This window comes from Lampetra planeri, chromosome 22 (genome assembly GCF_965212315.1).
Source record: "Lampetra planeri chromosome 22, kcLamPlan1.2.h2, whole genome shotgun sequence".
Taxonomy (NCBI): Eukaryota; Metazoa; Chordata; class Hyperoartia; order Petromyzontiformes; family Petromyzontidae; genus Lampetra; species Lampetra planeri.
This window is the reverse complement of record NC_136128.1, coordinates 6,883,427-6,908,484: the sequence shown is the minus strand read 5'-3', so window position 1 is coordinate 6,908,484 and position 25,058 is coordinate 6,883,427. Positions and strand designations below refer to the sequence as shown.

The 25,058-nt window shown below is 44.2% G+C and overlaps 1 protein-coding gene across 1 annotated transcript; it reads right to left on the bottom strand.

The window, feature by feature from the left end:
- Positions 1–1,463: 1,463 nt before the first annotated feature.
- On the bottom strand, positions 1,464–23,720 carry LOC144724955 (serine/threonine-protein kinase 35-like). Its single transcript, XM_078604296.1, has 5 exons — positions 23,197–23,720; positions 11,573–11,856; positions 9,247–9,456; positions 5,176–5,529; positions 1,464–2,169 (listed from the first exon to the last, which is right to left on the bottom strand). The coding sequence occupies exons 1-4, from the start codon at positions 23,510–23,512 to the stop codon at positions 5,329–5,331; spliced, it is 1,011 nt and encodes a 336-aa protein (XP_078460422.1). The 5' UTR covers positions 23,513–23,720; the 3' UTR covers positions 1,464–2,169; positions 5,176–5,328.
- Between the last annotated feature and the right edge of the window lie 1,338 nt (positions 23,721–25,058).

Genomic DNA, 25,058 nt, shown 5'->3' with positions numbered 1-25,058 from the left:
GAACCGTTTCTGGCGTTTAATATATCTTGCCAATTAAGGTATTTTGCTATGCTCAATGGGCATCTAATTTATTTTTTACCAAGGACCCACTACAAATCACGCAGTAGGAGTGGCATGTGCTGTTTTGGACATAAGAGTGGCTTTTAGTTTCTTAAATATAGGTGCACTGTAATCATGTAGAGCTATTGAACAAGGTCATTATCGCTCTAAGTGCTCAGAATGTTATGCAAAACGATGAGAATTTGCCTCGTTTTGCATTTAAAATCTGAATTACATTTTCTATTTTGAGTGCTTAAAATGGCCAATTTCATCTGCTGTTTACTGCCCAATCTCACCTGCTATACCCATATATTGCACCAAGCTGCGGCGCAGGATAAACACGCTTCTGCTGGTCATAAGTGCAAACGGCGTGTGCTACTTGTGAGGCATTTAGGGTAGTGGCCCGACAATTAAAGGTGTATTTACACTGCTCAAAGCATATTTGGGATTTTGCTTTGTCATGTTACCTGCCCAAAGACTGCATAAAGAAAATGCAGCTCTTAGCCATTGGCAGTGCACCTATACAAGTGAAACCAGTTTGATGAATGTAGATGCACCATTTGCACCGTTTAGTGCCAGCCAGAAGCCCACTCCATCGACATTTTAACTTCCAAAATCCATACTGACCAAAAGTAATTCCACTAATATTACATTACATGTGTGTTATTTAACATTGCCTATTATTGCCATGTAAAGCAGACGTCAAATCTTTCACGACTGTGAATCCCCCCTGTACCTGTAAATGTTTCGCAGAATGTTAAGTGGAACACAGCCTGGTGAATGTATTTGAATTTAGAGATTGCGACAAAGATTTTATAAATATTCCACGGTATATCAGATTTGTGGTACCAATCTCCAATTTTCAAATAGTAATGTTATACCCCTGCATGTGTGCCAGAGTAGGTACCCCGTGTACCAAAGATTGGTCCAACAACCAAATGACAGAAATTGAGATGATGCTCTGTGCATGGCTTAGGAATTAAACACTGCCATACACTGAGAGATGTGGGCCAAACGCTAAAAAGCTGTTGCAAAGCACTGCTCAATGTGAACAGGACCAATGTGACATAGGACCAATGTGAAACAGGACCAACGTAAATACACTGTCCAGACCAAAATGCTGCTTTTAGAGTAGATGCCAGCCACCCGTGCGCCATGCAGTCAAGGAAATATATCTACATTTTCTGAAATCGCCAATAAAAAAAAAATGCACCCGACGCTGCTCTAACATGAATAAAATTGTGTTTTTCTTTTAAAGAAGTTTATAAAAAAATCGAACTGAAAAAGTAATTGCATAGATCCCTTTCAAATGTTAGTGGAAAGTTAACCTAGTGAATATCATTAGGTCACTCGTCATGCTGTTTGGACATTCAATTCAAAGGGAAATTCAAACTAGGCTTTACTTTTCACCTGGAATGATTAAGGGAAGGTGTTACTCTTTTTATTTGCATGTCCCTTTAATTCACCGACACATTCGCTCACTCACTTCATCGACCCATACAGCCAGAACATTCGAGTGCAGCGCAAACATTTGTCACAGCCACGATGTACTCGCATAAAATGATGACAACATAAAAAATAAAGTTACACCATAAACTCAACGATGGTCCATTTCAAGTCCAGTGATGTGGTGGGCATCACCTTATTCATATAGTTTTTCAAACCAATGCCAGGTAGTTTAACATTCAGAGGAAACTGCAGCAGTATGCTAAAACAGCGCCACAATCATGGCTACATTCACTCATCAGTTCTCCTCTTAAACAAGCGGAAGCAGCCAGCTTTGGTCATTTTCAGAAGGCCAATCCCACCACGCACAAATCACTGGTCAGTTTATATTCCTTTATTACTTAAGTTACTATGTTTCACAGTGTTCAAGTGGCACTCAAACAGTTGTGCCTTGCGTTTGTTTTGACCGAAAGGTGTCACCCCGCCCTGTAGCAGCCACCACCCCTTGTACTGTGGATTCACGATGGATGCTGTAAAGCCCTTCGGAGCCCTTCCAGCTGCCCCCTCACCAGCCGCATCACCCCCTTATCGCCGCCCCCACCTCCCAGATTCCACGCTTCTCGCCCCCCCCCCACGTAAATGCCTTGCAGTGGTGTTAAATGGCTTGCTTGAGAACCGGGAAACCTGTGAACACAAGGGACACTGTTAATTCAGTGGAACTCATTGCGAGTAAAATTAGAGAAACCTAAAATGAGGTTTGGAAGCTTCCGTGTGTAAGTGTAGGTCACTGTGTGCTAGCACAAACAGCCAGATGTGATTGAACATGGCCAAGAATTTCCATCTAAGGCTTTCTTGCAAATGTGCTGCATGCAACTCAGAATCGCGAGAATTGTATTGTTTAATTTGTATTCTTTTATTATTTCCCTTCTATGTGACTTTACCGAAAAAACCAAGAATATGGAGAGTTTATTTTTAATTTACTCATTAGCAATACCTCCAGCCTACACTGTAGAATTGTTACCATTTCAAAACGGCGGTTACAGTAAGCACTTTGTTTTATCCTTCTGGAGTGCACTGAAATGCCTCTTCGAGATGTATGCAGAGCAACACAGTGATATGCTTGCTATCATTAATTATTTTGGAGTGTCTGCCAACAAAGGGCGCATTTTTGACAGCTGATGGAGGGGGAAGCACAGATAACTTGTTTAAAAGCCAGTTCTTCATGAATACATTCCCTGCGGCTCTTGAAGTGCCGACAAAGATTTTCAAATTTCAAGGGCACCATATTGTGTTAGGACCTGTACAATTTGTGCCCAGAGTGCTCTTGCGAGTCCCTAATATATGGACTGTGGGTTCAAGCAGTACTGTCTATTTCAGCAGGTAAATCATGTTGGCTGCAGTTCTGAGCGATGACATTAAGCATGGCGTCTCTTCTAACCAAATGCCAGCCTTGTTATGAATCCCTGCGCTCACCTGCAGGGAAAAGATAATGAGCTGTCGTGATCGATTTGTCAAGAGAAAATAAACTGTTTGTGACTGCCGAATTGTTATATTTAAGCTGGTATTGTCGATTCACCAATGTAGTATCTAAAAATGTTAATAACAAATGGTACAAAACTGTAAACGATCTCATCCCAGGCAAAGAAACTTAAGAATAATTATTGGAAACAATATTGTAAAAGAAATGCACCAACCAATGCAGTGTCAGCATTTCAGTCTTAGAGACAAGTCAATGACAACTCCTGGACATTGAGTCAAGTCTTAGTCACTGTTGTCATTAAATGCTAATTAACATAAAAATAATAATAAGAGCAATGACGAAAGATAAAAAATTAAATCCACAAAAAAGAATTTGACAAAAGTTTCACACATTGTCAGACTAGACTAAGACTGAAAGTACTAAAATGCTGACTAAATTGTCACTGCACCATTGTTCCCCCAACAGCCAGCTTTACAAATGATTCATGATCATTCGTCCGAATGTGAGTAATATACTGGCCTCATTACAAGCGGCCCAGTATTTTCACTCTCAAGCTGGTAATGTAATTTGACAACACGGCACTTTTCAAAGCGCTGGTACTATCGTGCTGCAGTAAAGCTTGTATAAGCCTTACAATGCCGTGCAGTCTACCGAAAATAAGTTGTCTTGTAATACTTTGTGCCACGGTTGCGTTGGCACTCACTGAGATTTTTTTTATGTCCGCGTGCATTCAATAGGCTGCCTTCGTTTTTGTTTTGTTTAAAAGATCACTCTGATTGAAAGGGACACACATTAATCTTCATCCCAGCGTGCCGTCAAACTATTTAGAGGGCAACAACATTTTCATAATGCAGACAGGATATTATCACTTTGTAAGTGCATTTTTAAATAATAATAATCTTTGTAGAATACAGGATATTAACATGAATAATTGACATTTGAAGATTTTTTAAACAAAAATTTGACATGCTGGTACTGGTGGGTAAATGTTCAACCCCAAGAAAAACTGAATTAACATTTTATTGCTCGACTGCTTAAGTAAGCAATGCACATTCAGATTGTCAGATTGTCTGTGATAAAACGATCAGAGGGATCCTGTGTGTTCCAATCCATCTCCATGTGGGGAAACAATCTTCAAGTGGGGAAACCTATTACAATAAATCAACATCAACATCAACTGTGCACATGGATCCAATTTATCAATGCCTGCTGTAAATGTCTAGGCATGGCTGAACACTGCTCATCTGAATTGAATTTGCAACCAACGCTGGTTGACAGAAGACATTTCAACTTGCAGGCTCCCAATAGAGAACGGAGACCCAGATCTACCATTAGACAGGGCTGAGTGTGATTAGCAATGGAAAAATACGAATTTCTACAAGTGGTCTCTGAACATGCAGTGGAATAATTCTCCACCTAACTAGTGGGCAGGTAGAGAAAACATACCGCAGTTAGTCACGTATGAATATGAAACTGGCAATCACAATGAAATAGTGACAACCTAGTTTTAGCACTGTATAGTACACGTGTGTATATGAACACAGCCACAGTGGTGATGCAGTGCACTGTGTTAAAATCCTGGCTACATTGTTTCAACTACCGGCCATGCAAATTTTTACTTGCCATTAACTTCCCCGTTGTCAAATCAGCCTTACAATGTGTACTGGGTGCAATGTATAAAAGATTAGCAAACTGTGGAAAAAGCAGCCATGCTGGCCAAACCATTTCGACCTTAGCAGACACTTGTGAACTGTCCCTAGGACTTAATAGGCTAAACAGGAGACCTGTGTCTTCCCAAGGGTGTGCATATGACTCAATCTGGAGACTTGACATGCCACAATGAAACTGCCAGACACATGAGCCATTAAAATTTCCTACCCTGAGGACAGCTTGCATTCTGACTTGTTTGTATTACGTCCCTGCTGGTGTTCATCTTCTTGGTTGTTTCGGTAAAGTCACGTAGAAGGGAAATAATAAAATAATAAAAATTAAACATAATAAAATAATTTTCACGACGTTTCGGCCACAACGCAAGCAGCCGTCCTCAGGTGAAGAACAGGTCTGTCGGAAAGACAGCGTCTTTTTATTATGTTTTATTTTCATTATTTTATTATTTCCCTTCTACGTGACTTTACCGAAAGAACCAAGAAGATGAATCCCTGCAGTCACGAAAGCTTTAAATCGAAATTCCCTGCTGGTGGTGAACTCACATTATCAAAGGATGCTTTCTTGGCTGGGCTTGAGGAGAATGAAGCCAGGAGGTAGTAGGTACACACTAAGGGCAGGTGCAGAGGCTGGGGAAGCAGCAGAATGGGCGTCAAGGGGTGTCAGCGGTGGAGATGGCAGGCAGAGCGGTGCGGACGTCACACGGCGCAGGCCACAGCCTCGCGCACGCGAGCCTCCAGCGTGACCGAGTCGGGCCGCTCCTGTGGGTGTGGCGACAGCATCTCGCGCACCAGCACCGCCATCGCCGTGCTCATGGGGCTGTGACGGCGCCGTGGGATGTGCAGCTCCGTGCGCGGGTTCTCGAGCAGCGCCTCGCCCACCGGCACGATGCGCCGGCCCTGTGCGGCACGCACACGCGCACGGTAATGGCGAAGTCCGAGCAAGAGGCAGATTGCTGGGATCAATCTGTCACGATGCCGACTGCTGATCTTTAAAGCGTTGCATGATTGAGTCTGGTTGATGCCCAGATGCCAGACTGCCCAGGAATGCCAAATATTGCAAGTTTTGGCTTGAGATGGCATCGCAGCCATGGATTATTTTATATATCCATGCAAAGCTATGAATGTTACCCACTCGTATACTTGGGTTTTCTCTGGGTCCACCCAATGACCAAACACTCCACCAGGGTATTGGTGATATATAATACAGACTCTGATAAAAAAGTTAAGGACATTATTATTCTGCTAAGATATGAGGCCATTAGGGCCAATGACATTGAAAACACCACATATTCCCATAGCTTTCTTTCTTCTGCTGGATTGCTAAGCTATTGTAGTTCCCGTCCCGGTAACCTGCCCTCCTTATTTCCTGCACGTACCCACCCATCACAACAGTCTCTTCTTGATATCATCCAAAATCTATTCTTTCTATTCTAAACTCACCCTTTCCCTATCTTACAATCCTCGCATCATTTGCATACACATACATTCAAAGGAAAGAAACCCATTTCTATTTTACATAGCAATATATTTGCAGCAGTAGGTACATTTGCAAGAGTCGATCGCATATCAGTGGCTAATGCTTGCCAATGACACAAGAGCAAAGCAGTAAAGGTTTAATTTTTAAAGCTGCTCAGTCATTTGTGGGGAATTAGCAGAGCATGTTATATTAAATCAATCTTGAGATTCCTGTGATTTAATAACATTTTATTGTATGAACAGTGGTGCAATGAAGCTAATATTATTCCCAGGGGACTGTTTTTTTCAGCCCCATTAGATGGGGAAAAAACCCATAACTAGGCCAGGACATAACTATTACATAACACACACTTGGATGAAGGGCAATTAGGATGATACTGCTTTGCAGGAAAACGGCAAGTGTCTTGCAGCCTTATAAAAGCAAATATAACCACAATGCATTATGTAGCTAAATTTTGTTTGTTAAAATATGCCTTTATGAAAATATAAAAAGCAGTAAAGTAGCATGAGAACTAAATAATGGCTTCACCCTTCATCAGCTTTCAGACGACAGGATGCGACACTTAAAAATAAATGTCAGTTTAAATTGCACTTTTCTTTATAAAGCACTTAGAACAGTGATTCTCAAAACATAGGTCAAACCCCCTGAAAGACATGTCGCAGGCTGTGGCATCAATACCGTGCAGGTGAAGTTTAGAATGTGCTCAATAACTTGGTATACGTGGTACGAAAATGCGTTGTTATTAAACGTGCTCCATCTTAAGTTTACTGGAAGGAATAACATTTAAGAATGCACACAGCAATTTTAGTATTCCCCTGTGGATCTATTAATTGTAAAATATAAAAAGAATATTATGAATAGCAAATGTTGAGTGTGGGAACATGTGCCACTCATAAACTGGCATGTACTTTGGCCAAAAGAAAAACGAATTTAACGTAACACACGTTTTCTTAATTTTATTCAAGTAATGAAAAATACTTATGGGTTTCATTTCCACTAGTTTCCAATAGTAGTGCCAATCACAAATACAGCAGATATAAAATTTCAAATACATTTTCACCCAATGTCAATAGTATTTATTACATATTCAGTTTATTTCGAGTGGCATATTCAGTAGTCCAAGGGTTTATAACATAAAGCTCCCAAAAGCATTTACGATGTTGGCTTTTGATTAAGAAGCCTACATGTTAAATTGATTAAGATTTTTGCTGAAAACACATGCAATACTCATGACATGCAATGGCATTATTATCGTGCTGCAATGCAAGAAGAGAAGATACACATACTTCAGAGATATCAACATTCCGTCAAAATCAATGATGCCAGCATAGTGTTTTCACATGGGAGGACTGTCATCAGTCTTTTTGGTTACGTTTTGGAATGGTGATTATGATTGTGGGTTATAATTATTAAATTAACAAACGGTGTTTGAATCTACAATGATTTTGTTGTACCTGCAATGGAATAAGTATTTGGGGTTCAAGAGAGATTTTATACATTTCACAAATGCCCACAAATTTGCACTACTATAATGTTTTCAGAATTGTTGGTTAACAGCAAGACATAGAGTTAAGGAAGATGCCCTGCCAAGATGTACCTTCATCAATACCAATTAAAATACAACACCTGCATGATTGTGTTTGCAGGAAAGGCAGTGCATGCGACTCATTTTACAAATTGATTCCGGAATTTATTTTAACATTACATGATACCGAATATTTGCCAAAACTTTCACTCCAGCCATTTTAAGCAACTTTAAATACATACTTTACATTTATGTATAACTTAATTACGCGAGCTAGAACATCATGGGTTATTATGTCCCACTGGCTAACAAATACTACATTTGGATTTGGCATCCAATCTTGCAATGCCCTTGGCGAGGAGTTTGTAAACAATTGAGAGGTAATTAAGCGAAAAACACAACGTGGCTTTCTTATCATTCAAGAATGTGGCCAACGCAAGCTTTTGTAATAGGAGGCCCATGGGTGCCACAAGACCAACTTTCATTTGGCAGCATCAGCCAGTCTTCCACACGTGTGCACGCAAATTCACAGTTCGGCAGCACATAGCATTCTTGCACTGTGCCTCACCAATACAATTAAGATAAACTTTACTGACTATTTTTTTTAGCACAGCCCAATTCACTTGGCTCTATGACAGTCAAGTGAGGTACAGTTAGAAATAAATTAAAATAAAACAAATCACGACGTTTCGATTGCAACACAAGCAATCATCATCATCAGGTGGGAAACCCACAGCAAGAATTTATTTTTGCTTAAGTGGGAGAGAGCTGACCATTGTTATAACACTGTGGGCTCGCATGATAGTTTTTTTCCGAGACCAAGGTACTCTGCAAACCTTCTGGCTACTATCAAAGGTGTGTTCATGAAGCCATCCAGATATATAAACATAGACATAACTGAAACCTTGAAGATTTATACAAATTGAGCAATAATTGGAAGGATGTTATTAACCAGGTAAAACCTTAACTGCATTATGGTTGTCTATCATATCTGCCGGGTACTGGTCTATTTATCAGAGTTAATTTCCCTCCCGCCCCGCATCCCCAGCTCTCTCGGCCTCCCACTTCCAGCCCCGCCCACTCCCCCCCCCCAGCCTCACGTCCCCTCTCCAAGCGCTCACCACGCAGCGCTACCCTTCCCCTACCCCACCCTCTCTCTCTCTCCCCCCTTGCCCCTCCCCCCTTCTTACCTATATAACCTCTTGCCACGAGAGCTCTCTCTCTCAATCTCTCCCACTTCAACAAAATTAGTTTTCTTTCTGTGGTGTTCCCACCTGATGATGATTGCCTGTGTTGCATTCGAAACTTCGTGATATGTTTCATTTTAATTTATTTCTAACTACGTGACTTACCGAAAGAACCAAAGAGTATGGATTCCTGCAGTCACAAAAGCTTCAAATCAAGATTATGCAAGTTGATTACCTATATTTAACTTAAGTGTTGCAGACCACAATAAAAAGCAACACGGAAACACACAATAAAGCAAGTATAATTAATCCACCATTTAACTTGAGATTTATAATGACACAAGTGGCATCCCTTGAATAAACATAACCCCAGCCTGGATGCGACCCCTGGCTATGTGAAAGCGTTAGGTGTGTGTGGCGTGTACCTGGCGCACGTAGGAGCCCAACAGCTTGCGCTTGGACTCGGCATCGGTGAAGGTGATGCGTTCCAGCATGGCCCACACGATGATGCCCAGCGCAAAGATATCGGCCTTGGCAGTGAAGTGACCCTCCCACACCTCGGGTGCCATGTAGAAGGAAGAGCCGCATGCAGGGGACAGCCATGGGCGATTCACCGACTCGCCATTGCTCAGGCCCTGCGCAGTGCCCACAAACACCCACTCTTTTTAGTGGAATGAGGCCTAATAGAGGGAAGCCAGGTGGCTCACGCTGCTGTGTCAGAGCTTCGAGCCGAGTATGGATTGTTACATTCATGACAACATGTATGGAATCACACGTATACAAATTTATTGCTTTTGATTTTCATTACATGAACGCTCGGAAAAAGCAGGAAAAACAAGAGTGGGAATACAAACAACGAACAGAACGAAGCCATAGAAACCAAAACGGACAAACATAAAAGAATATTTTTTTTTACCCACAAATCATTATGTATTCACCCATTTGCAAGGGTGGAGGATTGTTATATACCTACTGGTCTACCTGTGATTACATCAGGATTGTGGCATGTCACGTTGTTTTAGAGGCTTTCACAGAGTAGTGCCACACAGCGTTATAAAAAAACATAACATGACTAGAATATATGTATATGTATGGGGAAGACCCAGGAATACTCCAGATATCACTCGCCATTGACGTTAACCATGGCCCTGAATTGAACCACAGGCTGCCAGGTTTGTATTGGAGTGTTGCTAAGTGCTGCACCCATCAGATACACTATACCTATACAGTTTATACACTTGAACAAATTGCCTCTGGAATCTGTTGCATCATAAGCTGCATAAGTCGATCACAATTAATACGTAAACATTCGCAAACGTGCGGGCACCTGCAAATGAGATTGAAACCTAATTCCAAACACTGCACTTTCATCAGCTGCTATCAGCAACAATCCATTCCCAAGGAAGAAGCAATTGGACCCCTGTATGTGCCAGCCAAGGGGACACATCAGCTATCTACAAATAAAGTGTGCAGACAAAGCAGTTGGTGTTTACCCATAGACTCCACTGTACACTTACCTGACAAACCATAATCAGTGCATGAGCAATAACCCAAAACCCACACTTTAAAGCAATGCACAAGTAACAATAGACAGTTGCTTTAAAGAAATAGAGGTGCCATCCACATGCTTGTCACTTTTGCTCTTGGGTAATGGTGGTTATTGTTGATGTTGTTTATTTACGATTAAAGTAAGCCTCCGTTTGTTCTTGTAAAGCAAGCTTTAAGCGTGTCATATTACCAATAAGCAAGAGAAGTTCCAGTTCGTGGAAATTTGAGAATTCCAGCAAAGAGACCTCTGAAAGTGAAGTTTTGCCATTGTATTAACAAGACTGCCAAATCAGAAATGAAAAAAATTATCGTAATATATTGGAATATTTGTTTTTTAGTTTGTTTGCCATCTTTTTTCGTTTATATATGACATTTGCATCATTATTGCCAATTTAATAAGGCGTCTGGTTTGGAGGAGAACGCTTTCCACATGTTGCCCCCTTTCGAGTCTCGACAACAGACGCTGTTCTGGGCTCTGTGACAGAGCCCGAGGACCTGGCATAAAAATGCTGGCCCACAACCAACACTGACTGGCATTGGCCCTGCTGCTCTGTTGGGTCTCACACCTGTTTTTAGTTTATTCCCAATGGGGCACACTAATTTACTCCCTACAATTATATTTGACACGGCCGTGCTTAAAGGTCTAATGTGCTCCCATGATGAGCTTTATACGATGGCTGTTAGCCAAGTCTGACACCTAGAATTACCACAGTGGACCTTAATACCCTGTAGCATTATTTGCCAAAGCCACTGCGGCAGTACATTGTCCAAAATCTAAATGTTTAAAATAATTTTCAAATGTAATGTAAAAATAGTGTTGTTGTTAATATTAAGTCATTAATATCCCTATTGTGACCAAACACCAAAAAGGGCACTGAACATTTATGAAATAAATACAAATCGGAGGGCACAAAAAACGCTATCAAGGGATGGAATGGAACATGCCGTGCCCTGACAAGAGCCAACCCTTACTTATGTGAGTCAGATAAAATTCAATCATTAAGTTCATTGCATCGACACCGACAACGTGCTGCTAAAATGCAATAACCTGCCTTTGGCAGGGGATTTCCAGTGATGGGACACATCTTGCGATTCCATTATGAGTGCATTTGTCCAAAGACACAATCACGCCATGGCGAGTAAACAACACAAGTGCTCGCACATTGCATGACGTAAGAATACAAAATATTTCCCCACACTCACCTGTCCTTGGCCAGCGAATATCTTGCTTAGACCAAAGTCAGCCACCTTAAGCACAGGCCGGCCGGAGTTCTCAGCCACCAGGATGTTGTCGGGCTTGAGGTCGCGGTGCACGATGCTGTTGCGGTGCAGGAAGGCGACAGCGCGGCTGAGCTGCATTGCAAAGCTTGTGTTGAGCCAGTGGTCGGGCTGGCGCGACAGCAGATAGCCATTCATATCACCACCATCACAGTACTCCATTACCAGCCACAGGTAGTAGGAGTTGCCCGGACCGAAGCAGCGCTCACCTGTGTGGCGACACAGGGAAGGAGAGGAAAACGAAATACAGTTAGCGATGCTACTGGCGTGCAAACATGAGCTCAAACAGCAGCAGCAGCTACTGCAGTTCACAACTAATGAGATGACCTGTGCCACACCTGGTTCACGGAGGCCATATAGAGGTGAAGGGTCACTAACAGGGAGTTACAAAGCACATCTAACATGCAGTGCAAGTGCACAAGGCGATATAGATAGAGATCATATACACACACGACCACTTGCACGTCACAAGCATATGGACCATGTCACACATGTTGGATATATGCCCCCCTTTTTAATTTTAAAAATTAATTTTTTTTAAGAATTATTCTGCCAACATAGATAATATCGTTTTTTTTAATATACACGGGGCAACGTGAGAACGGACACGCCCTCACACTCCCACAGAGGCCCCCACACACTAACACAGATGTGCGCACACCTCATTTCAAAGGAAAGAGGGCATGAAAGAAGGGTAATCAAGATCATAAAAAAAACTCCCCGAATTTCACACAAGAGGAACAAGGGAGGGGGGAATGGTAGCCGGGGGGGGGTTCTGGAAGAAACATCCGTTCGTAAAGGGAAAAAAAACCCTTTGATAAGTACAAAACCAGGCCACGAAATATATAATTATATTCTTAACAAAGGAACAACATTAACAAAAAAACACAAACGGGTTTTGAACCATGTTAGACAAACTAGTACAACTTAGCCATGAAGTAAGCAAACAGTATCCATCCTCACTACAATTGAAAATCAGACTACAGTCTGCACCAGAATCGCGACCCATCATTGTTAATTAAATACTGACATTATTTACCTTTATAGAATTTCTACACGGCCGGGCCGAAGCATCGAAGAACAATTATGGCATATATTTCGCTCCAAAACAAAATTCTTAGCCGGGATAGCAGATTAAATAATCACAAGAAGTCAAATAATAAGTACGGAATTAAAGTGAATATCCTAGGAGCTAACGGTGAATAAGGCTCTCAAAATTAACCAAACACAACAACCCCCTGAAAACAACAGCAGCAACACGACCGTCTTTGTCTTTCCGAGAGGATCTCCACACGCAGGCACAAAGCCGGGAAATGACACCAATAAAACTCCCGGGCAATGGCTCAAAGGAAATTAACACGCTCTCAGAAATAAATAAATAAGCGCATGCGCCGGGCGCTTCCACCGTGGAAACAACCGTCTTTGTCTTCCCACAACACGGACAGCAAAAATTGCACACGCAAGGAATAACATCTCCATGAGAGATCGGGTCACGATGAAACATCGGGAACACGGTTTCGGCATAACTGGGGCATAATGGAATAAGTCGCATTTCAACTTCCAAACCAAAACAACTTAAGCTGTGTGAGACAAAAGATATGATCCCCGAGCGAGGGCGGAAATAATTAAGCTCGCTTAACGCGTAGGTTGTCGCGACAAATATTATTCAGTAACAAAAACATGGATTCGAATATCTCTTTTATATATATAACTCGACGCGAATCATCGGTCTGGCTAATGTATAACTTCGTTGGCGCCGTCACGAGCCCCCCCCCCTTTCAGAACGACAACAACTGTGTCTTCAAAGCGAAACACACACACGGACGAACACACACACACAGGAAGGTTTTATGACAGACTTTGAACAACTCGGGAAACGGAGGGCATTTTCTCAACATAAGCCGGGGAAAAATCCATTCAACTCACTTCGTCAGGGGCCTGGCCCCCCACCACACATCGCCAGGGCTTCGACTCCACCACAGATCGTCAAGAAGCTTTCGTCATCCAGCATGACGAGAATCGCGAGGTAGCGACGTGCTGCTACAAGCCGAGGTCTGCACCACCTAAGAAGAATTACTACACTGAGCCGCCGAGCTGCGAGTGAAACGGACGGAGATTCCAGCTATCACTCTCGAGCCAACAACTTCAACCCAACGTCAATATCAGCAACGAGCGAAAGCATCGTTCATCGCCAGAGCGACAACCAACGAGAACCGACTCGTCATCCAGCAGTGGAGAGAAAGAGCGCGCCACCGCGCCGTCAGCTACGAGAGCGCGCCACCGCGCCGTCAGCTACGAGAGCGCGCCACCGCACCGTCAGCTACGAGAGCGCGCCACCGCGCCGTCAGCTACGAGAGCGCGCCACCGCGCCGTCAGCTACGAGAGCGCGCCACCGCGCCGTCAGCTACGAGAGCGCGCCACCGCGCCGTCAGCTACGAGAGCGCGCCACCGCGCCGTCAGCTACGAGAGCGCGCCACCGCGCCGTCAGCTACGAGAGCGCGCCACCGCGCCGTCAGCTACGAGAGCGCGCCACCGCGCCGTCAGCTACGAGAGCGCGCCACCGCGCCGTCAGCTACGAGAGCGCGCCACCGCGCCGTCAGCTACCGAGAGCGCGCCACCGCGCCGTCAGCTACCGAGAGCGCGCCACCGCGCCGTCAGCTACCGAGGGCCGCCAAGCGCCGCCAAGCGCCGCCGCTCACCTCATCGCGGAGAAAGTGTCAGCTGCCGCTCGCACAGACGGCAGAGAGGTTGTATCACTCCCCACATACAGACTCGAGGAAACACAGAGAAAATCTTGTCAAACCAGTTTCCTTTGTCATAGAGCCTCGCCGAAGAATTAATTAAAACAGAGCCAGATTAGCTCTCCCGCAACACGCCCTCACCCACCATTGACTCCAACATTCCGTTAAAAGAATATTATACTTACCGATGAATCTATTGACATATACTTTCGCCTCGGGGAGAGAATAAGTGCTTTTATTAACGCAAAACGAAATGTGTCATGCTTGTTTTCAAACTCGGCCAGTCGCCGATGGTGATCGATACAAAAACGAACTAATGAGATGCCTGGTGGAGAGGTAGAGGTTACGATTGCATAATAATTTTTGGTCATTCAGTTCGTTAAATAGTTATTCAATTTAGTAAATGCATAAGTGTTCATTCATTCATTTTAGTCAATGCTTAATCTCGTAATTGCATAAGAATTGTAGTTATCCATATTAGTCGAATGCACAATATCGAAAATGCATAAGAGTTTTGAGTTATTCAATTTAGTAAATGCATAAGTGTTTATTCATTCATTTTAGTCAATGCTTAATATCGTAATTGCATAAGAATTTTAGTTATCCATATTAATCGAATGCTTGATATCGCAAATGCATAAGTGTTTGGTTATTCATGAATTATTGACGCATGTTTGACCTGCATGATAGAATGTCACATGCTTGTTAGAATAAATTGCTTAACACCAACTGTTCGAGTGCTTCTTTCCAAGTCCATGCAAAACCATCATATTTTTGATAACTGTATCCTGTGATGAGATATGAAAATGGAGACCTAAATATCATAACACACGCTAGGATAATCGGTAAACGTTTAATCATTGATCATCGTGTTATCCTGATTGACATAACTCTGGATAAACGAAGCTGAGCCTAATTACCACAACTGCTCACATTAACATCATCGCAAGCATCCGCATAACTTACTACGATTATCTCAGCAGTGGAGAGAAAGAGCGCGCCACCGCGCCGTCAGCTACGAGAGCGCGCCACCGCGCCGTCAGCTACGAGAGCGCGCCACCGCACCGTCAGCTACGAGAGCGCGCCACCGCGCCGTCAGCTACGAGAGCGCGCCACCGCGCCGTCAGCTACGAGAGCGCGCCACCGCGCCGTCAGCTACGAGAGCGCGCCACCGCGCCGTCAGCTACGAGAGCGCGCCACCGCGCCGTCAGCTACGAGAGCGCGCCACCGCGCCGTCAGCTACGAGAGCGCGCCACCGCGCCGTCAGCTACGAGAGCGCGCCACCGCGCCGTCAGCTACGAGAGCGCGCCACCGCGCCGTCAGCTACGAGAGCGCGCCACCGCGCCGTCAGCTACCGAGAGCGCGCCACCGCGCCGTCAGCTACCGAGAGCGCGCCACCGCGCCGTCAGCTACCGAGGGCCGCCAAGCGCCGCCAAGCGCCGCCGCTCACCTCATCGCGGAGAAAGTGTCAGCTGCCGCTCGCACAGACGGCAGAGAGGTTGTATCACTCCCCACATACAGACTCGAGGAAACACAGAGAAAATCTTGTCAAACCAGTTTCCTTTGTCATAGAGCCTCGCCGAAGAATTAATTAAAACAGAGCCAGATTAGCTCTCCCGCAACACGCCCTCACCCACCATTGACTCCAACATTCCGTTAAAAGAATATTATACTTACCGATGAATCTATTGACATATACTTTCGCCTCGGGGAGAGAATAAGTGCTTTTATTAACGCAAAACGAAATGTGTCATGCTTGTTTTCAAACTCGGCCAGTCGCCGATGGTGATCGATACAAAAACGAACTAATGAGATGCCTGGTGGAGAGGTAGAGGTTACGATTGCATAATAATTTTTGGTCATTCAGTTCGTTAAATAGTTATTCAATTTAGTAAATGCATAAGTGTTCATTCATTCATTTTAGTCAATGCTTAATCTCGTAATTGCATAAGAATTGTAGTTATCCATATTAGTCGAATGCACAATATCGAAAATGCATAAGAGTTTTGAGTTATTCAATTTAGTAAATGCATAAGTGTTTATTCATTCATTTTAGTCAATGCTTAATATCGTAATTGCATAAGAATTTTAGTTATCCATATTAATCGAATGCTTGATATCGCAAATGCATAAGTGTTTGGTTATTCATGAATTATTGACGCATGTTTGACCTGCATGATAGAATGTCACATGCTTGTTAGAATAAATTGCTTAACACCAACTGTTCGAGTGCTTCTTTCCAAGTCCATGCAAAACCATCATATTTTTGATAACTGTATCCTGTGATGAGATATGAAAATGGAGACCTAAATATCATAACACACGCTAGGATAATCGGTAAACGTTTAATCATTGATCATCGTGTTATCCTGATTGACATAACTCTGGATAAACGAAGCTGAGCCTAATTACCACAACTGCTCACATTAACATCATCGCAAGCATCCGCATAACTTACTACGATTATCTCAGCGATTATCATAATTTATGCATATGATTACTCACACTATCATAATATATGCATATAATTACATGCATTATCATAATTTATGCATGTTAATACACACATTAACATAATTAATGCGATTTGCGCATTTTTCGGAAAATTATTAATTTTTATTATTTTCATCAAAATTTCATAACTCCGACACATACAACACACAACACGCACACTAGCATATGGACTAACTACTTCATATTCCTTAACCTGAGCATAGTGTAGAGGACTGACCTTGTGAATCACAGATAAATGTGTACCCTTCCCCTTTGCAACCAGACTGTTATACAGCTGTGTAAAATGGCGATTTTTTTTTGTGCGACTGCCATGGTCGTACCAACTTTTTATTTAACAAAGAGCATTGCTATACTTATGCCAATGGGTGTTTAACAAAGGGTGAATATCACAAAATAAAATTCAACAGATATGCAGATGCAAACAGCAACAGATGCATTTCACTACCTCTGCCATGTTAAATATTATACATGGGAAAGTGATGAACGCAGATTTCAAGTGCAAATACTAACAAGGGCAGTGAGAGGCCAATGCGGCCATGATCCTCTCAAGAGAATAAATAAGCCTGGCCATCTGCTTTATTGCTGCACGTTGGCCCTCATGGGAACCTTTGTTCATGTGTGGCTGCACTGACATCATTCCACCAAGTCCAGTTGTGGTGCAATTGCACCAGCATTTGCCTACCCATGCAGTTTACATGCTGTTATAATCTTGTGATTTTATTACCTCCAAATGTCACAGTACAGCATTATCTTATGGGTACCTATTTAAATGGGTCAAAATGTAGGTTGTTGCCATCAAAGATAAATGAACAAATTGTGTACTATGCAAATAGAAAATTAATAAAAGGTATTTATGAACAGATTTATGAACACATTGACATAGTATTTCGTGTACACTAAATTACTTAAGCTTGAAAAACTTCTCAAAGTTGTGCAAAGAGACTAATACTGCATTTTGCCTCCATATCTGTATAAATACTTTCAGAAATAACATTGTTTAAAAAATGTGTGATTATCTCACTTATATATCCGTGAATAAATATGTGGCTAAGAATAGTTATGATGCAGAAAAAGCCTTTTTATTTCATTTGTGTAGCAAGGTAAAATAGTTGTGGACTGAGAATCAGGATGTACTGCAATGTTATCACATTAACCTCCATGTGTATAAAAGGCAAAGTTGTGATTGTGTGTCGGTTCTAAATGTTTAGCGTACTTCCCGACATGCAACAAACTTGAAATTTTCCAAGTGGGTACTTTCCAGACTGTACACCATGAAAACATTATAAAAACACACCTTATGGGGGGGGGAGGGAGCTCAATAATGCATATATTTTTAGCACGGCAATTGAGCTGTGACGTCAAATCTGTCACGTGACCCGCGCATGTGGAAGCGTAACGCATTGTAGTGTAGCGGTTAGCGCGCTGCGCTACGAACCCGGTGACCCGAGTTCGATTCCCACTCACGGCCACCACCGGTGACGATTATTTGAACCGATCCTCGGCCTCCCCTAGGTCGACTCAGCCTCAAACGAGTAACTGGTGTGGTGTGTGAACATCGCCACTGGGGAGACAAAGGCGGCGGGCGTGGCGCTGGCCACCCACCTCCTCGTGTGCCATGCCGGCCTTCATAGGTACTCGCTAACAGCACTTGCCCCCTAGTCTCACAGGCTACACGGGGGATCTTTGTTTTCATCCTGTGTGTATGGGCGGGGGGGCAGCGACTTCGTAGGGATTCGCGCGATGCGCTACGAACCCGGCGACCCGAGTTCGATTCCCGCTCACGGCCACCGCCGTTGACGATTATTTGAACCGGTCCTGGGCCTCCCCGAGGTCGACTCAGCCTCAAACGAGTAAGTGGTGTGTGAACATCGCCACTGGGGAGACAAAGGCAGCCGGGCGTGGTGAATCAAAGTCCCGGGCGAAGCCGGGTAGTAAAGCCAAGTACCCAATAAATGGAATGTTCGTTAGGATTTAAATTACCCAACTGCAGCTTGTTTACAGTTTGCAAGGGGATGTCTCCTTCAAAGAATGACACCTTCAGCATGTTGGTAAAGTAATAAAACAGTTAAAGTAAGTAAAAAAAACAGTTAAAAAGTTAAAATAAGCACTCCTTTTCTGCAAACAGTAAAACAAGCACAAACACTTGCTTTGACGAAGCAGTGTAATATAAATATACATAATTTATTCTAGATTTAAACTTTCAGTTTTGGCGATTTTGGGAAAAACCTCCACCGAATCAAAGTGGTATGCTGTTGCCTTAACATCACTATCTTTTAAGACGCTCACAGCCATTGTAGCCTGCCTCATGGGAAATACAAGTGTTCCATTTACAGCTCCACTTACTCCATACAATGTCAACACATGCCAATGTCTAGAATTTAAACAACACACCTGGGCTTAAGTAAACATATATGATGTAACTTTAGTAGTATTGTGACTGCACCTTTGACTTTGAGGAGATATGGAATTGGATATGAGCAGAATTAAACAAACCACTACTGTATTTGTCTCCTAGGTTGATGCCTCACCTTGCTGCTTTTAAACACTGGGCAAAGCCAGGTTCTCTTTTTGGGGGCCCTTAATGGAGTATCTGCAAACACTCAAAAGTGTGCATTCATGAGACATTCGTTTGTTGATGTGTCCCAGGAGTTGTTCTAACAAAAGCCTATTTATGCGACGTATCATACATGTCTGAATAACCCTGGTTTTGCTGGGTGATCTGATGGAGTTGTTCTTTGTGCTCATTCTTTCAACCAGCCTTCATTGCCCACCACCGTCTTCGCATATAAAGCAGCAAATACCTGGCACTCGTTATAAATAAAACACGTTTTTACAATGAAATGGCTTTGTAAAAATTGGGCATTTATGTTAATTCACTATTAAACCCTTGCCGAGACACGCATATTTATCCATCGTGGTTACAAACCATCTTAAACGCCCGGTAAAGTTTACAGCACATGTTAAAAGTATGTTTTCCCAACAGTGGAGATTAGGAGAGATTTCCCAGATTGTCTCCCTGTGGAAGCATTAAATCACCCCCTGTACTCTGTCAGCTTAAGCCACCATGTGAGGCTAGTAATATTCTGAGTACAGTATATCTGCTTATACAACATGCCGTATCCTGCCCTACAGAGCTTCCTTATGAAAGGTTGTTTAATAACAAAATGGAATGCAGGGGGGCGATGGCAGTTTTGTAACCGAGAGCACCACATCTAAAGTAACGTCCTTGCGAGAATGCACATGCAGGGGTAACACAATAAAGCCATAAAAGCACACGAAAGCATTTACAAGGACAGATGTACATTATTGTAATAACAACATTACACGTAATCATGCAAATATAGGAAACAAACCCAAGACACCCACACGCGGATCAACAAGACCAAAAAAACGACTTCAAGAAGCGTCCAGAGAAACAGGTAACAAATACACGAAAGGCCTCCCCAGTATCTTACTACCAATGCACATACACACTCCTATTGCCATTTGAAATTGCATTGGACATTGTAATGTGCGGAAATGATACTGTGCAGAGCATTAGTGTTTATGCTCGGACACTGTACAGTAATGCACTGTATTAACCCCCTATTACATTGCAGCACGGTGCCTTATTGCGAATTGGTTTGAATATTGTGAATGGTATACAGCACAAGCACTGTCTACAATATCGCAGACCACCTCCCCCTCACATCACCCCATGCAAACACACCTCTCAAACACGTCAACACCGTGTGCTCACCAAAACACACATCCTCACACCAAGCAGACAACGCACGTCAGGCCAGGCACACGCCGTACAAACACACGCTCCACGATACATGCAAAGTATCATGAACACCCTCAGCACGGACACTATACATTATCCCCACATTATACACCACCCACACACGCACCTAGTACGTTACGTAGCGCAAACCTGACGCATAGACAAAGCCCACAATGAACTCCCTGCACAAACCCACACGTTTGTTGAACTTCGTTCGCACCCTATGCAGCCGACCGTGCAAAATCGGAGGTGCAGAGGAAGGGAAACTGAACACAAAATGCAGAAATTTGTTTCCATTAAACATTGCAAAAAATGCTCATAACATGCACACCAACCCCAAGCCCTGCCCACAAGACCACGCTTCCCCGACAATGCACAGCACATACCTCAAACACAGGTCGCACAAACCCCTTACAGCCAACAGTGCACACACAACAACCACCATTCGCCACTAAGTGGCGGTGACGTCACCACGACGCTTGTGCCAGGCTATGTGCACCTTGAGGCCACCTGAAGTGTCGAACGCCCGCTGGCAGGTCACGGGGCAGACCCAGATGCCACGGGTCGACTGACCGAGATGACCGAGATGACTGGCTGATGCACCACCTGTGTCCCCTACTGTGCCAACTTGCTGTGCTTTAGACACCCGGCGCTCCGCTCGTTGTTGTGAGGATCGCTCCTCCGCCCACCGTTGTGCACACACACACACCCTCTCTCTCTCACACCCACACACAACCTCGAATGAACTCTCTCCACGAGTCCCAGGTAAACACACTTTACTTGCCTTAGTTGCCAGTCTCAAATACCAGTGTCTCACAACACGGCTCTCACCATCTTCCTCAACCTAGGATCACCGTTTCATTGCTTTCATGGCTTTATTTTGGTGATTTCGAAAAGTTGTTTGGTTTGGCCATGTTTGTTTGTTGTAGTACGGAGTTATACTGATGGCCTTAATCTAAGTTGTCTTGTGGTTGTTGTTGTTGCTTGACTTGCATCCCACTGGGATTTGTGCACACAGCGTTGGTGTACGGTGTTTTTTTCTGCAATATTTTGCTGTCTTTTCTTAGATTTTCTGTTTGCACTTAGTCACATATTCACTGTAAGATGTTTTCTTGTTTATGTTTTTTGTTTGTTGCGGTTGCACCCGATTCAAGAGCCGAATGGCTCACAGGGCTCTACCTAATAAATGAACTTGAACCTTCAAGGTGGCTTAGCCTCGAGCCCAAAGTGTACTTCATGACAAAAACAAAGACCCCGTCCCCTCCCCCTGTAAAGCCTGAACAGAATGTTGGGGGCAAATAATGTTAGCAAATAGCAACTTTGAAGGCTTGCGCGGTACACGAGGGGGTGGGTGGCCAGCATTACGCCCGGCCGCCTTTGTCTCTTGTGGGTTTCACAACATAACACAAACTACCCCCCGCGTCTCCCTCTCTCCCCACTGCATTCCTCCCTCTTGAGAGCAGTCTCCACGAGTCTCAGGTAAACAAGAGCCGCCATCTGCCACCAAGTTGGAGTCAACGTCACCAAGGCCCTTGTGTGCCAGGCTAGGTGCACCTTGGCCACGTTCAGTGTTAAGCGCTCGCTGGGTAGGTCAAGGGACAAGACCCAGGTGTTATGGACGAAGTCAGCTGAAATGACCCCCAGAGATCACAACCCCTTGTACTCTTGTCGAGATATTTACACACACATACACCCTGTCTATCATCCTTGAGGGATGTGTCTGCACGAGTCACTCACATCTGTTTTTACTTTCTCTCTCCACACACACTCCCCTCTATCTCCTTACCCCTTGAGGGACGTCTCCACGAGCCTCGGGTACACGAACACACATTTATCCTCATAAACACACACACCCCTGTCCTTCACTACTAATAAGAAGTCTCCAGGAGGCTCAGGTAAACAAACCTCTCCTCACCTCATACAGCAGCCGCCGTTTGCAACCAAGTGACGTTGACATCACCACAACATTCGTGCCAGGCTAGGTGCACTTTGAAACCACAATAAGTGCTTACACAAGGCAGGCAAGGTCACGGACTGACCCAGATGCCACAGGATGCCCGAGATGACTTACAACCACCACCACCACTCGCGCTCCCTACATCACACAACTTTGCCGCGTCCTCACAAACACAAACACACCACTGCCCCTCACCCTTGAGGGACGTCTCTACGAGCCTCAGGTACACGAACACACATGTATCCTCACACACACCAACACCCCTGTCCTTCACCATTAATAAGATGTTTCCAGGAGGCTCAGGTAAACAAACCTCTCCTCACACAAACCTCTCCTCACCTCTCACAGCAGCCGACGTTTGCAACCAAGTGACGGTGACATCCCCACAACGTTCGTGCCAGGCTAGGTGCACTTTGATACCACAATAAGTGCTTACACAGGCCACGGGACAGACCCAGATGCCACAGTATACCCGAAATGACTTACAAGCACCACCACCACCACCACTCGCGCCCCATACATCGCACAACTTTGCCGCGTCCTCACAACACAAACACCACTGTCCCCTCACCCTTGAGGGACGTCTCCACGAGCCTCAGGTACGCCTCTCCGCGCTCGTAGTCGTCCCTGGCCATGCGAGCAGCGCGCCCGTTGTGCTGCAGCACGCACTCGTCGAAGCGCACCACGTTGTGGTGGCCCCGTGGCGGTCGCACGCTCTTCAGCGCCCACAGCTCCTGTAGGCCGAGCTCCACACTCTCGGGGCTGCAACAGCGGATCCTCTTGACGGCCCTGCGAGCACCAGTGCCCCGTACCACAGCCTCGTACACCACGCCGAAGCTGCCTCGGCCCAGCTCCCTCAGCAGCTCGTACTTGGGCTCGGCGGCCATGGCGTTCTCTTCCTGGCTGGCTGCCTTCCACACTTGCTTATCGCGCGCTCTCTCTACCCCCGCCTTGTCCGTGCTCCCCTACTCCGCTGTGACAATGGCCTGGTGTTACTGTGCAAACTGTCTCGTCGTTAGCGCCGTTGTTGTTGTAGCTACGACGGTGCTAGCGCCGGCCGCTGCTGTCACGCTCGCCACCATCATCGTCTCCCCACCGTTCTTGCTGTTTGCAGTTCAAAATGGTGCCTTATTTGCATACGCTTGGTATTCATGAGGGTGGGGGCGTGGCTTAAGCCGTCTGATTAATTATTCATGAGGAGGCGGGGCTTCGAGGTCGCTTCGCAACGCCGTTAATGCTGCTGCAGGGAGGCGGGGCTTGCGAGACGGTCGTTAATTATTCATGAGGAGGCGGGGCTACGACTGTGATTATGAAACCCGAGCGGAGTGGTTTTCAGTTTTTTCAGTTTTATTTATTTGGTATAGCAACCGCAACAAAGAAAAAACTAAAACATGAACAAGAAAACATCGTCAAGTGATTATGTGACTAAGTGCAAACAGAAAATCCAATAAAAGACGGCTAAATATTGCAGAAAAAGCACCTTACACCAACGCTGTGTGCAAAAATCCCAGTAGGATGCAAGTCAAACAACAACCACAAGACAACTTAGATTAAAGCCATCAGTCTAACTCCGTACTACAACAAACAAACATGGCCAAACCAATTTGTTTTTTTTCGAAATCACCTAAATAAAACCATAAAAGCAATGTAACAGTGATCATAGGAACTGTGACCGAATTTTCACAATAAACGACATAAACAACATGTACTACCACCAAACACCCTGTAGCCATAGCTGGCTGCATGAGTAACTCCACAACAGCAGGAGCATCAGTCAGAGTATTAAAAAAAATTCAATGCACATTTTCAATGGTTTTGATGGTGAAGTTGAGTTTTTTGGGTTAGATCGGGGATTTATGCGTATTTACGCGATCTAATACAAAAAAAAATCTATTATGGATTATATTGGTGGCGATAACCTATGTGTTAAACCGAAGTTGGTTATGTTTTGAATGTACAGCTGTCAACACGTACGGTTTAATGCCCGTATTCTTGTATGGGGACATTGAATTTTCAGGTCCATACGGCGTACAGCCGTTTCAATACGGGCACAACATTTTATTTGTCTAATTGTTTGTGTTTCTCCCTTGTGATGGGACATTGTTGAATTAACGTTGAGATTTATAAGGGCACGGTGGTGACCAATAAGGTCTGAATTGGTCTGTTAATAAGGTAGGGACACTGATAAGGGGGTTACAGGCATGTGAATCTACATCATGGGACCTCCTTTGCCAGTACCAAAGCATGAGAATAAGTTTTTCCCCTTTTACCTGGCAACAAAACAGATTTTAAGATGTTAAAACACCAAACTGAAACCTTTCACAAGGAATCATGTCTGCATTAATCACAATACTTGTGGTCAAAACGCAAACAAAAACATACTCTGATAATATATGCATTGTCTTTGAAACTGATTGGTCCACACCGCGTTTT

What these genes read in the sequence shown, in the direction of transcription:
- LOC144724955 (XM_078604296.1), bottom strand. Translation starts at nt 23,512, where the DNA reads ATGGCCGCCGAGCCCAAGTACGAGCTGCTGAGGGAGCTGGGCCGAGGC. An exon ending in TATTCGCTGGCCAAGGACAG is followed by an intron (nt 9,457 to 11,572) that starts GTGAGTGTGGGG and finishes GGCACTGCGCAG; the next exon opens with GGCCTGAGCAATGGCGAGTC. An exon ending in TGGGCTCCTACGTGCGCCAG is followed by an intron (nt 5,530 to 9,246) that starts GTACACGCCACA and finishes CGTGCCGCACAG; the next exon opens with GGCCGGCGCATCGTGCCGGT.